General features: G+C 38.9%; 1 protein-coding gene across 7 annotated transcripts in view; it reads left to right on the top strand.

Annotated features, from left to right (window-relative positions):
- Positions 1–13,402, top strand: part of LOC111266886 (serine/threonine-protein phosphatase 2B catalytic subunit 2) — a 74,230-nt gene that overhangs the window by 57,559 nt on the left and 3,269 nt on the right. For 5 of the 7 annotated variants that reach the window (XM_022844738.2, XM_022844737.2, XM_022844734.2 and 2 more), the window contains 5 exons: positions 2,626–2,750; positions 3,166–3,422; positions 5,285–5,727; positions 6,788–6,865; positions 8,546–8,578. In XM_022844738.2, the coding sequence (XP_022700473.1) occupies positions 2,626–2,750; positions 3,166–3,422; positions 5,285–5,727; positions 6,788–6,865; positions 8,546–8,578 (936 nt within the window). The remainder of the gene's footprint in view (positions 1–2,625; positions 2,751–3,165; positions 3,423–5,284; positions 5,728–6,787; positions 6,866–8,545; positions 8,579–13,402) is intronic. The other 2 variants (XM_022844736.2, XM_022844735.2) reach the window with 1 other exon arrangement.

Raw genomic sequence — 13,402 nt, 5'->3', positions numbered from 1 at the left:
AATTAGGTCCCATTAATTTGGCTGAATATGCTGTATGGTGTTAATGGTTTAGATAATGTATTAGAAAGGTACCGAACATATATTTATTTTTGTTCAGCGTACGAAATCAATATATGGGATCGGCATGAGTAAGACAGGGGGCGAAGGAGTGGCAAAATGTGTTTTCGGCAAGAGCTGCATTCATCAGAGATCATCGCCGTTCTGGCATGTTCAGGTATCTCGCTCTGAAGTGTTAGGCTTTGTCTTTATAACCCACCCAACCAAGTCATTGAAAAACGGAATATCAGAGTATATCCCCTATTAGATAAAATAATCGGACAATGGGTAGTGCTTTACAGATTTTACATCATAGCTCGGCATCTACTTATCGCAAAAAATTATGTTTCCAGGCTAACATTGAAATCCTGGATTAATAAGCCCATAAAAAACCGATAACGTTCTACGTTGTTGGTTTGAAAATTACTTGATTGAAGCTTTACTGGTCTTCAATCAATACGTCCGAAACTCAAAGCATATATGACTCTATTTAGTGCTCACATTCAAGGATTAGTAAATAATAACAGTAATTTTTGCTAGTTCAGTGAGCGAATTTCGTGTCCGATGAACGAGTCCGAGCACTCCTCAAAGTCACTGTTTCGCCGGCTGCTTCGTAGCTTCGTGGATAGGGCAATCGTTAAACGAACACTGCCAGACTCATTCAACGGTAATGTAAAAATTAATTTCTTTGAAATAGAGAGCCGAAACAATAATTCTCATTACATAAGTATATCGACTGTTTGAAGTTTTGGGTGTCGAAGATGCACTTCACTAATTGTTTTATGCCTCCTCAAAATGTTACATTAAAGCAGAAGGTCTTGCCCCTAAAAAGACCTAATGACATGCCAGGTCTCGTTAAGTATCTATACTGCACGCCATACACGCGTTACAGTATATAGTTATACATATAATAATGAAATAGAATACATCTCGAGATCTAAGACCCACGCAGTACTCTATGGCATTAATGAACGTAAAACGTAAAACATGTGATGTCATATATGAAGATTACTGCTTACTCAGATTGTTAGGCGTCATTGCGCAACTGGGAAACATCAACGCCCTGATGTAGCACAAATTGTACTAATTACTATTGTATTTATAGCTAAATTCGTGTGTTACTACGATTCTGTTTCCGTATATTGTTTGGCTTTTCACGGAAGGCTAAATATATCCATTATCCGAATCTTATTTTTCCGCAGACAGATAACGCTCATTCTGGCTTGTGCCACGACTGATTTTCAGTAATAACATCACGCTTCGCGAAACAAACAGTTTTTCGTAAACCGAGATGTTTATCGAAAAAAACGTATGATAGCTTTCTTAATCACCATTGGAAGCTAATTGTTCGCATTTTCCTTTGGTTTGAGCAACGTCTATTACCTTGATTGAGATTGGCTTGAGGATTTATGGAATAAGCTGCAAAAACGAGATGATTATAAAAAAGACAGTGAGTCAAATGCAACTATATAAAAAGGCTACTGGGAGACAAGACTCGGACAACTGCAGCAGGGTGCTGATATAATCATAGGCCTTATCTGATTCTACCGAAAAATAGATCCGTGATGTCGACAGCCAAAGGGTACTAGGTACGAAGGAGTCTTCCACGTTACGAATAACAGTTGAAATTGCTATGAAATACTTGGGGAACGAAAAAAAATAGTAGTAGAAAGGAAAGCCGGTAACTGGGCCGAAGTTACGGATTTATTGACGTACGATAATAGATTAATTAAAACATGATAATTGGATACGTGTAGCGGGCTAACTGCAACTGGGTTTTAAAGTAAGTATAGAAGGGTAATATGAGACAGGATAACAGGGAAGAGATAAATGAGTTCCTATTTACGTTATGCAGCGCAAACACATTGCAGTACCGAAATGCAGTTCGTATCTTGCGTAACGTATGTAAAAAATCAGATGGATAAGGATTGTAAGCATTATTAATACAACCGGCCGAAGTCCGTACATATGAACTTTGTGGAAACCCTTTATTCCGGAATACTTTTAGGACAGAGCCAGGATTAGCTGAAGAGAATTAAAAACATACAGAGGGATACTTGTTTATCAAACAAGATGACGTTTCAGTTTCTAAAACTCTATATGTTAGTTTTGTACAGTCTTTTGTCACTCGAAGTTTATCCTTTGGACAGTACATTTAAAGCATACAAAAGAGTTCTAGTAGAAAATGTGTTAGAATTTTCAAACTAAAAATCACTGTTTTTGCATAAAGATACTAGGTCAACTAGGACGGAGCAATATACGTAGGTCTATAAAAGCCCATATATTCATAACATATATATCAATCGGCAATGTATAAAACAACCACACCAATTAAATCACTTACTGGAAATATTTTTTATGAGTTGTATTATTAATTTAATGGGCAATATAAATCTTCACAATAATCACATACCCCCAAAAGAAAGAAGATCCACGAACTCCGAGTATTACGTATCATACAAAAACAAGACACAAGTGAAATAATTTGCTATTATACTTAAGAAATGATTTCCTATAGCAATACCGTTCACAGTTAACTAGTCTATGACATAATAGCTGTTTTTTTCCCGTTTTTTTTCCATTTTACAGTATGTGGTGACATCCACGGACAGTTCTACGACCTCATGAAGCTATTTGAGGTGGGTGGCCCTCCAGCTACCACCAAGTATCTCTTTCTGGGGGACTACGTAGATCGAGGATACTTTAGTATTGAAGTAAGTACATATAGGTATTCGGTTTGCTCACTTGAACTGATCTTCCGCTGAAAGCCACTTTGTCTTCTGCAGCCGCTCAGCTGTCTGATAAATACATTCACTATTGACTAGTTCGGTTCATTCGATTCTCGCTCGTGGAGTCTCTAACAGTTCTCAAGCTCCTAACCCGACTCGATCCTTTAGGTAGCATGTGCCTCAGCACATACCTGTTATTTCTAATGTACTTTCCTCTTATTGTGAGTGATCCACTTCTTTATGACAAATCGTTCTTGCAGAACTTGAAATTTCTAATCGTTAAAACGAATGATAATTATTAATAGTAATTATAATAATAGTAGTACTGATCATAATAACACGTTCCCTTTCAAGTAGCATCGATGGTTAATTAGTATGTTCCATAATTCTGTTCTTCCAGTGTGTATTATACCTGTGGGCCCTGAAGATATGCTATTCAAACACACTCTTCCTGCTGCGCGGTAACCATGAATGTCGCCACCTTACAGAGTACTTTACCTTCAAGACCGAGTGTAAAATTAAGTACTCAGAACGTGTATACGACGCATGCATGGAGGCCTTTGACTGTTTGCCGCTTGCGGCTCTTATGAACCAGCAATTCCTCTGCGTGCATGGCGGTCTTTCGCCCGAAATACATACCCTCGACGACATCCGGAGGTATGAACTTGAATAAACATGTTCGTAATATTTTTATAGACGCACTTTTGTTGGTAAAAAGCTAGTGTATATAAAAACGTCCCCGGCGTAAAATGAGCTCTGATAGACAAATACGTCAGTTCTGAGTATGAGTCCTTAAAGGTAAACGTCTTGGAAACATTTGGACGGGTCCTTTGAGTAACCTACTTGTTCAGCTCGGATTTTGATACACCCCTTTGTTTAAAAATGGATAAGCTGTTTTCTCTAAATTGATAAGTATTTGTTTAATCATTCTCGTTTCCATTACTCTCTTTGAGGTTATTCCCTTCAGACACAGCCCGTTTACACGATCCTTTTTCCAGCCTATGAAGCACTTTTGAAATTCGATAGCCATCAATTGGATCAACGATTTTTCCTTTATTTTTTCTATTGTGTCGAAATATTCTCTCTTCAAAGTTTTATTAGTTTTAAAGGTAAGGAAAAGTTGCAGGTGGCTAGGTTTGGTGAATACGTGGGTTGGGCCATTGTACAAAGCGGGTCTTTGCCGTACCGCTGTACGAATAGTAAAGTGTAAGCCGTAGTCGTGATGGGGGAAGCAGGATTTGTTGTGCCACTATTCTGGTCTCTCGAGTTGGATTCTCTTCGCTCGGGGTTCGTTTTTGGGAACTTGTGTCTTGGTGTCTTCGTTGTAACCGCACATTCATATCTAGTCGTCCGTAATGACGTGGTCAAGCAAAATCGGCTTTTCTACGAGTGCCAAAAATTCCACTGACACCATTTTTCACGAGTGTTCACCTGCTGGACGTTCAGCTTCAAGTCTCAAAAACGTCTAAAAAAAATAGGTCAAAATGACCTCAGATAAGCCTATTGAAGTCTCTATCCCTTCTGCAAGGTCCGTTATAGATATTCAGCGGTCTACAAACGCAAGTTGTTTCACCCTTTCCGTGTCCTCGTTGGTGATCGCTGTCATAAGCCTTCCAAGATAAGGATTGTCCTCGATGGACGCTTTTGAACTTTGCTCGGTTTCTGGTTCTTGTAGGTATTTCATAGGGTGTATGTGTGATTAATTTTATCTTTAACACAATATCTAATGCACGCTCGTTGCTTCACTTGAGAAAATCACAGACCGCTTAATATATAGACTTACCCAATAGACCCGAGATTGCAGCAGATTTTCAGAAGCCATATATAGCAGAAGCTTTTTTTTCCAAAAGCGATCACAATCGATCACCTAGTCACGCGAAAATTTGCGAGACTCAGTTTTTAACAAAGGTTTACCAACATACTCGATTTCATTTAATGAGGGAACGCGTGGTAGCTGCCGTATTCAGCAGTTCTGTTAAATAAGCGCCCTCTATTTTAACGTGCCTATGGACGCTGTTCATTTGTTTGCTATCTGCTTCATGGATACGATGCAGCACAAATGCTGCATCATATCTTCGTGAAGCCGCACGCTTGGCTAGCCACGGGATACTCTCACAGATGAAAGTACAGTGCCAAAAGCAACCATTGAATATTTTATTATCAACAGAAAAAAGGGAACATATCATACACTTGACTCAAATACCCTTATTGTTAAAACTGAAGGCATTAATCATTGCCTTAAATATTTCAAATTAGGTAAAGTACTTCAGTGCTTCGAGACGCATATAAAAGCAGTAAAAAATTGACTGTTCAAAGTAACAGCTCTTGATTGTTTTACATTTAAAAAAACACAATATTTGAATTCTCCTCGAGTTGTCAAGGTAAGCCGATTTACTTGAATAGGCTATCAGGGCAAATTGGCCTCCGAGTGCCAGCTGCTAAACGACGCAGTAATTCGGCTAATCATATTTAACGCCTTTCTTCTTGCTTTCTTATCAATGCTACGCTGTTGCTTACAGGTTAGACCGGTTCAAGGAGCCTCCGGCGTATGGTCCGATGTGCGATCTATTGTGGTCGGACCCCCTTGAGGACTTCGGCTCGGAGAAGAGTTCCACTGAACATTTTAGCCACAATAGCGTTCGCGGCTGCTCGTACTTTTACTCGTACGCAGCGTGCTGCGACTTCCTTGCGCATAACAACTTGCTGTCGATCATCCGCGCCCACGAGGCCCAGGACGCCGGTTACAGGATGTACCGCAAAAGCCAAACGACCGGCTTTCCTTCACTCATCACCATATTCAGCGCGCCCAACTACCTCGACGTGTACAACAACAAGGCGGCCGTGCTCAAATACGAAAACAACGTGATGAACATTCGCCAGTTTAACTGTTCTCCGCACCCATACTGGCTGCCCAACTTCATGGACGTCTTCACCTGGTCCCTGCCCTTCGTTGGCGAGAAGGGTAAGTTGAAAATGCCTATTCTGAAGCGACTTTTTTCATCTAGCCCATTTTTTTTATATCCATCGGATCTTGCGTACTCCTCAGCAGCTACAAACCCAAAAATAACCTCGCTGCGTACCTCTATGCGATTCAGTTATCGTTGACTGACATATTTCGCCGAAAATTACTAATCTACCATTATTCAAATCGATGATTGCTAATCTGTCCATTAACTCGTTAGCTTTTTATAGATGATTTAAGGTCGTTTTCGGCATAATATTCAGGATACAAGTAGATCGTCTAGTATGCATCGTAGGTTCTAGGAAGAGGCCCGTTCATATTCTCTTTTCTATGACGATATGTATGATATTGAATAGATTTGGCACTAAGCCCTTTAAAAAAGTTGAAGTTTGTTCTAACAGAGAAAGCCTAGTGGGCGAAACAAAGAAGTACGAAAGAAGTTGCTAGAGGAAATTTCAGTTAAATTAAAATCAGATTTATGTATTTTTGGTAGAATCGTCTCCGCAGAAAAAATAGTTAGACATAGAGTTATTTGTATAGAAGTTAGATATTTGTATAAGCTAAACTAGCCAATTTCGATTAAAACGCTTATATAGATAGCCACGGGTTATTTAGCCAAGTTGGGCATCTAAATTTGGTTTGTAGAATCGATTTATGCACACCCTAACTCGCGACAAACGTGTAATTACCCCTTACGTTTTCTACTATAAGTATCTTTAATCTGCCGGAATACGCTTATGCCGCCTCCCCGTTAGAAAGAAAGGAAAGCCTCAGCAGAATTTGTCATGGCCGACTTTGCCAGTCTCAACTACCCCGCAAATCGTAATGATTTGCTTGGTTCCATAATTTAATTGTACCACAAAGTGGTTGGCGTTCGCCGTAAAAATCTTTAATACGTATGCAGATGTGCGTAAATTGACGCAGAACACACTGGTCACAGTTTAGCACCCTATAGAAATAAGGTAACTTCCGTGCTAATGATATCTTTGTCCTTTGACGCTTTCGTGTTAAACTGTTCACTGTAAAATCGCGTTTGTCGGCCTGGATGTGATCATTTCAGTGACGGAGATGTTGGTGAACGTGCTGAACATATGTTCAGACGATGAGCTGATGACTGAGGGCGACGATACATTTGAAGGTATGGTCCTGCTTGATTGTTTGTTGATCCGATTTCATCTAAGTTAAATGAACCTCACTATATAAAGTACCTCACTGTTCACCAATAAACGTCATTGTCGATGCTATTGTTATAGAACAAAAAATCAATGCAATTAAGAAGAAGTTTCAACACGTGCTGCAGGGATGTTGGATTCAGTAATAAGTTATTTTTTTATCGCTAGCTTAAATTATAACCCTTGAGCTGAATTTGTTTCTATAGCGCTATTTATATCGAACAAAAAGAACTCAGCCGTTTTGACATTCCGAATTTTCATTTTATTATGGTTATATATATATATATATATATATATCTATTTATATAAATTAAATTTAATTTTTCGTGAACACTTGGCGTCAGGTTTTTCTATCCATTTCTTCATACATGATACGTCAGTCATTTGCGAATTGTTTACACCACAGTCTAATAATATATATTCAATGCGAGGTATTGTCAGTTTATTTATTTGCATCTTTTTTCTAATATATTTAAAATGTTGAATCTTAAAGTGTCTCATTCATTCTTGTTTTTCTCGTTTTCTCTCTAGTCTTTCTAACTGTTTCATGATTCAATATCTATCATAAACAATATATCTCCCTATTTATTCGTATTGTGCACTTCTATTTTATATTTACACACGCTTATGTATATATTTATTTACACATATACCATGTCTTCTTACAAATATATCTAGATATTTATTATTTCAGTATTTTTTTTTCTACCTGTTTTTTGTCCGATCACCGACCGGCGCTTCTGGTCTTCACCCGGTCTATCCCTTGTAGCCCCTTGTGCACTTTAGGTAGACTTTAAATTAGGTGGTGGTTATTTTCGTAACGTAGTTGTAATATTTTAACCTTCAAAGACCAGAGAGAATGAAATTGAAGTAAAAACCGGTTTTTTTTTTTTCAAAAAATATTTACATGATTAGCGGTATTCAAACAAAAATGTGAAAGAGATCGTTTTACATTTGCCGCATATAAGTTACTTCAGTTGGCCGTTCAAATGCCTTAGTTATTTTCGGGTCGTCCTACATATATTTCCGGTACGCAAATATCCCATAAAGCATTCGAGACTATTGTGAGAACTTATAATTCCTTTACTAATAAAAAGATACAGGAATAGAACGCTTTCATGTGGTTTAAAGACCCGTTAAGGAATGCCGCGTGATGCGTGTTGCGCCTTTTAAGCCATTGTGAACTCTACATCGTTTTCTAAATATCGAGAAATGTGACAAAAGAATCATTAATGATAGAAGACGAATAGTGTATAGGTATATGTAAGTGAAACCGGGGCAAAGGATGAATCCTTAAATAATTTAGAGGGAACGCTGGTAATTACAATTAAGCTACCAGAACCTGTTACTCCGATAGCGTTTACGATGGGATTGCTAGTAATAATTACTATGACCTTGAATATGACATACTAAGCCGACTTTCATTATTGTTGTTATTCTCGTATCTGTTTATTTTTCGTTCTTATTTACTGTTGTGCTATTGCTATTATATTGTTTCTTTTTCAATTTCTTTCTTTCTATTTCTTCTCTTTCTTTCCCATCAATCTCTACCAAACTCGGACCATTCCTTGTACTTCTCCGCCTTCTGCGCGGTCGTTGCCATGGCTATGTCGCCATGGCGTATCGTCATGGCAACGACATATCAGGCCTGCCTGGTGGAGTAGACTCGACGGAGGACAGTGAGTATGGCCACCAATACCAGCATAGATGGGTAGAAAGTAAGATCAAGTCGTCGTTATTCTCCGCCATCTTGGTTTCTGCCCATTACAACAGGCATATATATGTATATATATATAGACGACTACATGCTGACACAGCAGATCTAGGCAAACAAACCTTCTATACAATCATCCTATGGACAAATAGCCAAGCCTTTACGGTTCTTGTGATCACCCACTGCTCATTGTTTAGAATAATACTCCTACATTTTATTCAATTTTTAACTGTATGAATTCGTTTTTTCATTTGTAACTCTTCTCATATTATATATCCTTACATCAGACGAAATTTAATAACGGCATTAATGATCTTTTGCATAATTTTATTGGAGCATAGATGCCCCTGACTACATAAAAATATATTCAGCTATTTGATCACACGAAGATTATCTCTGTCACAAGGCCTCGCCCACATGACGTTCTGGAGCCAGATTTTTATCCCTTTATAGCAAGCTTGTGTGTGCTTGTCTGATATACATTTCAGGAATTATCGATAGCCTTTTGGCTTCCATAATCCCAATGAAAAAACTGACTATATCTAGTGCTTGAATGTATGCTTACCTGTGTTGACACTGATGTTAGTTACTAGTTAGTCTAATATGAACGAGACGGTTGAGGCATAAATACTAGGTTTTAGTTGGGTGTATAGTGTGTGGCTTGAAAGCTCTCGGAGGCAGGTGTGTTGCTCCAATCACGTGTACTTTCATTCATGCTTTAGCATTTTGAAATTGATATCGAGAGCCGGTTTTGTAAACTTGTATCCAAATAGTTTAATTTCTTTTATTCAACTTACTAACCCATGTGGTCTTGTTTTTGACAGCCCTCGCACTAGGAGTCTAACTTAAACAAAACCGCGTGTTTGTCGAGCTAAGTGGCTACTGACAATGAATATAGCTACTAGCCAGATGCTCCGAGAATGGCCGGTTGACTGAATCAATTTTGAAAAATGACTCCATTTGTACCTGGTTATTTCTTATAGGTTTACTCTTGGTTAAAGGTGTCTTTTAGATGCATTGATAGAGGTCTTTTTTGCCAACGTGGCGCCTTCATAGGCTTCAGGCTTAGTTCATCCTAGCAAGATGAAAAATACTCAGACGCGCCACTGTACCTGAGATGCCTGACCTTCGGCGGATGGCGAGCCGAAAAGCCTAGAATATCTTACTAGCCTTTCCTAACTTTGGTAATCCTATTCTGATACCTGTTAACGGTCACAGAAAAAAAAATTCGTTGAACATATTCTCATGAAAGCTTACTCATATTTCATTATTTACATATTTAATAGATGACCAAGGTATCGTAGACAAAAATTAACTGTCTTCCAAGGCTAGAAGTGTCCTAAGCCATTTTTTATAAATGTGCATATGCGCAAAGTCTGTTCATGTTTTTATCATAGTGACAGGCTTTCCATTGTATCACTCAAGTCTATCTGAACTTCGAGCGACCGGAACTAGTGCAGACGCCATTTACTCAACTGTAATACTGATTTACCGAAAATGTTTTGTGTCTACGGCTGGTTCGACGGTGATTTCTACCCACCGCTACCTCATTTCTCTTTGCTCTTCTTATTTTCTTTCCTTTGGCCTAAATTACCCTAAATGTCTCCAATTGCATGCGCATGCTAACGATCCCAACCATTCCTTATCGATTTTTTCAAAAGACATTTTTCTTCAAAGCCGTATACTCTGATTCTTAAATGCGTCTCTTTTGGACTGCTTTAAGAATCGAAATTTTACAATTGCATACCACTATGCAGGCGCCATTTGTTTAACAATACAAATGTACACGGAGAGCAAGCAGTATGTGTTCGACTTATCGACATATGATGCATACGGTGCTCAAACTTTATTACGGGAAAAAAAACTGTGTATACCGAACGTGTAGCCCCGATTCCGTACGTGTTTAATCCATATTTATCTTTGCTAGGTAACTAAAGATAATTTCGCTAGCTGATATCAAGCTTCCGTGAGGCGCGTGCATGCTTTTATTGATCGTGTTATCTTATTGGAATGTATTTAGTTCGTGGAGGTGGTAAATAGTGTAAGATATGATCGAAGGCAGGTGTACCGCTATCAAGCCATGGAATGACCCTGACTTACGAGAGAAAAACCGGTTCTTAAGCTGGATGACAGCAGAAACAGCTTCTTTTTTGTAGCGACAGTTGAATCTAGTGCATGTAATGATCGGAACTTTGTTGCGGAAATAGTCACTACGAGCTTATTTTTAGTTCACACATTTTACGTTTCCTTTTTAACTATAGCTACTTGTCCGTCGTTATCTTCGTTCCAGCATTAATCTTCCATTAAAATTGAACGCTAACCCGACGCGGTGTCTTACATACTTTGCTGATATATTCATGCTTATTAATGATGATATTTACCTATTTTATTTCATCTCTACTTAAATCGCTTGCCGCAAAAATTCTGTTCCTGCGACGCCCGAATACCACCTGCTTTGTCAATCCGCGATGGGTTGGCTGACGATCCTTTGCCGATCTCTCGACTACGTAAGTTGTTTAACGGATTCATTCCTTGTTTAAGTGACCATCACCCATTGGTTGCTACCCATTCGTAAAACACTCGATATGTTATAATGTCAACAAAACTGTGTCAATGATGATGTGATGATATGAGCGCATACATGTGTACTATATGTATATATGAGCTGATGATAAGGTGTGATTATTTGTGGAGAGCGCATCCGTCTTTCCTTCCCCCTATTTCTATATATACGTGTCTGAGGAGGGCACAAATAAAGACAGCCTTCGTGTGCTAGTGATGTTCTTAGCGTTTCAATGTCAGCGGTCAGCGCGGTGTGGGGCAACCTTGAGTTTGATTTTTTCGTTCCTAGCTACTCCGTATTTTCTATGAAGTTAACAAAAATAGCCTTCTGCTTAGCTCACAGGTTAGCCAATAACGTCTATGCTGCATTCGGTCATGCGTAATATGTCGGCATGGTATAATTTCTAGAAGCTGTGTTGTACTTGAAATCTGATGTCTATTAGGTCTTTAAATTGCATCCTAATTTTGTTGGAAGAGCGACGGTTTGGACACTTCACATAAAAATCGACCCTCATTTTAATGAATTTTGAAGCCTGCCTATAAACAAATCTGATCTACACCGATATATTCTTCAGATTTAAGGAGAGTAAAAGGGAGAGTAAAAGTATTCTTCAGAGTAAAAGGCCTTTATAAACGCTAACGTCTTTTGCTTGAATTCAGCTTCTAGCTGTTTTAGGGGTTTTCTTGTCTACATCAGATCCATAGAATTGGCTGATCACTACCGGATTGAGCAATAAGGAACTGAGACATTTAAAACTAACTCTATTTTAAAATATTCGTGTATTTTTCTCTTTTTTGCACGAAACCTTCTACACAAAAATAAAGTGTTGATTTTTAAAAACAATGTCGACAGTTGAAATACATGCAACTGGATAATTTTTATCCAAGAAGAAAAGGCATCACAACTCAACAATTGATATAGTTAAATTACTTCTTTAATCATTTGACTCCCTGTTGTTTTCAACGATCGATAAGAAAAGTCGTATGATAGTACCCGGATCACTTTATACTGTGGCTGTTGCCGTACCTAACCTCTATAGGCGTTTGCTATAGCAGGATTGAAAAGGATGCCAACTTAACAAACCAGGCAAATAGACTAAGAAGCTGGCTCAAGGTTCTTGCAATACGGAGACCGACCACTTTTTGTACCTTCTACTAAATGCAACAGATATCTACCTAATCTGTGTATCTGACCTGTTATTCGTATGCAGTTCACCGTTGTTTTTATATAGTTTATCTCCGAAACCTTTTCTAGAAACGTACGGGTAATATTTTTATCGTACACAAATCTGTTAATGGTCTCACACCATTTTGACTTCTCGGTCCTCATCCTAGTTCTACTATGAAGTTGCGAGCGCGAGCAAATGCCCAACCGCTAGCTGGTTGTTTCGGCCGAAGAGCAATGACGTAGGGAAAACTAAATTCCCATTCTGAACAGCAGTTGCATTGAGACAGAGACTTTCCCCATGCTGGAAGCCCAACGCCGCGTAAAACACACTTAAGCTAATAAGACAACATTCGTTCTATTCCGGTTTTTGCCGCGTAAACCTCTACCCAGCCTTTTTGAGAGCAAACAAATCCTTTTGCAAATAATTTATTATACCAATTCTGCGCCAAGAAAGATCAGTTATTTAAGAGTTCCGCGAATGCAGTGACGATTAATTACATCTAGGGTTTACTTATATTGTGTGAGTGGTCGCGAGCGGTTCCATAGCAGTAGTGCACGTGCTGCATGGCCTGTGGATGACGACAATGTGCCTCGTGTTGTTTTCGCTGTTATTGGTGAGGTGCATATTTTTATTTACGCATCGATTTACATGTGTCCTACGATTTTTCCATACGTCTCTATAACACATGCCCGGGTACGTATGCATGCTTGCACGATGGCACGTTAATCGAGGGCGTCAAGTATATGTAAGATAACACGTTATACGGTCCATGCAATGGTTCAGCGCGTTTTCTTTTAAAGTGGAGCCTACTGGTTGGGCTTGCCGATTGTCGGTGACGACCGTACCACGTATATCGGTCGCTCTAAATCAGTAGTGTCGAAGACGAGGCTATCGCGTGGCTCATTCGCACTTTAGCCAAACCTAAGCCACTAACAACAACATACGACAGAACTGACGCTTGATGCTGGTGTGTCATCATATTAGGTCTTCTCATATTTTTATTGCTGTCTTCGTCCTTATTTTGCGCTCTTCTTCATCCGGACCCCGTTATTCAACTC

Source organism: Varroa jacobsoni, unplaced genomic scaffold (genome assembly GCF_002532875.2).
Source record: "Varroa jacobsoni isolate VJ856 unplaced genomic scaffold, vjacob_1.0 scaffold_1124, whole genome shotgun sequence".
NCBI classification, from domain to species: Eukaryota; Metazoa; Arthropoda; class Arachnida; order Mesostigmata; family Varroidae; genus Varroa; species Varroa jacobsoni.
This window is presented reverse-complemented; position numbering and strand designations above follow the sequence as displayed.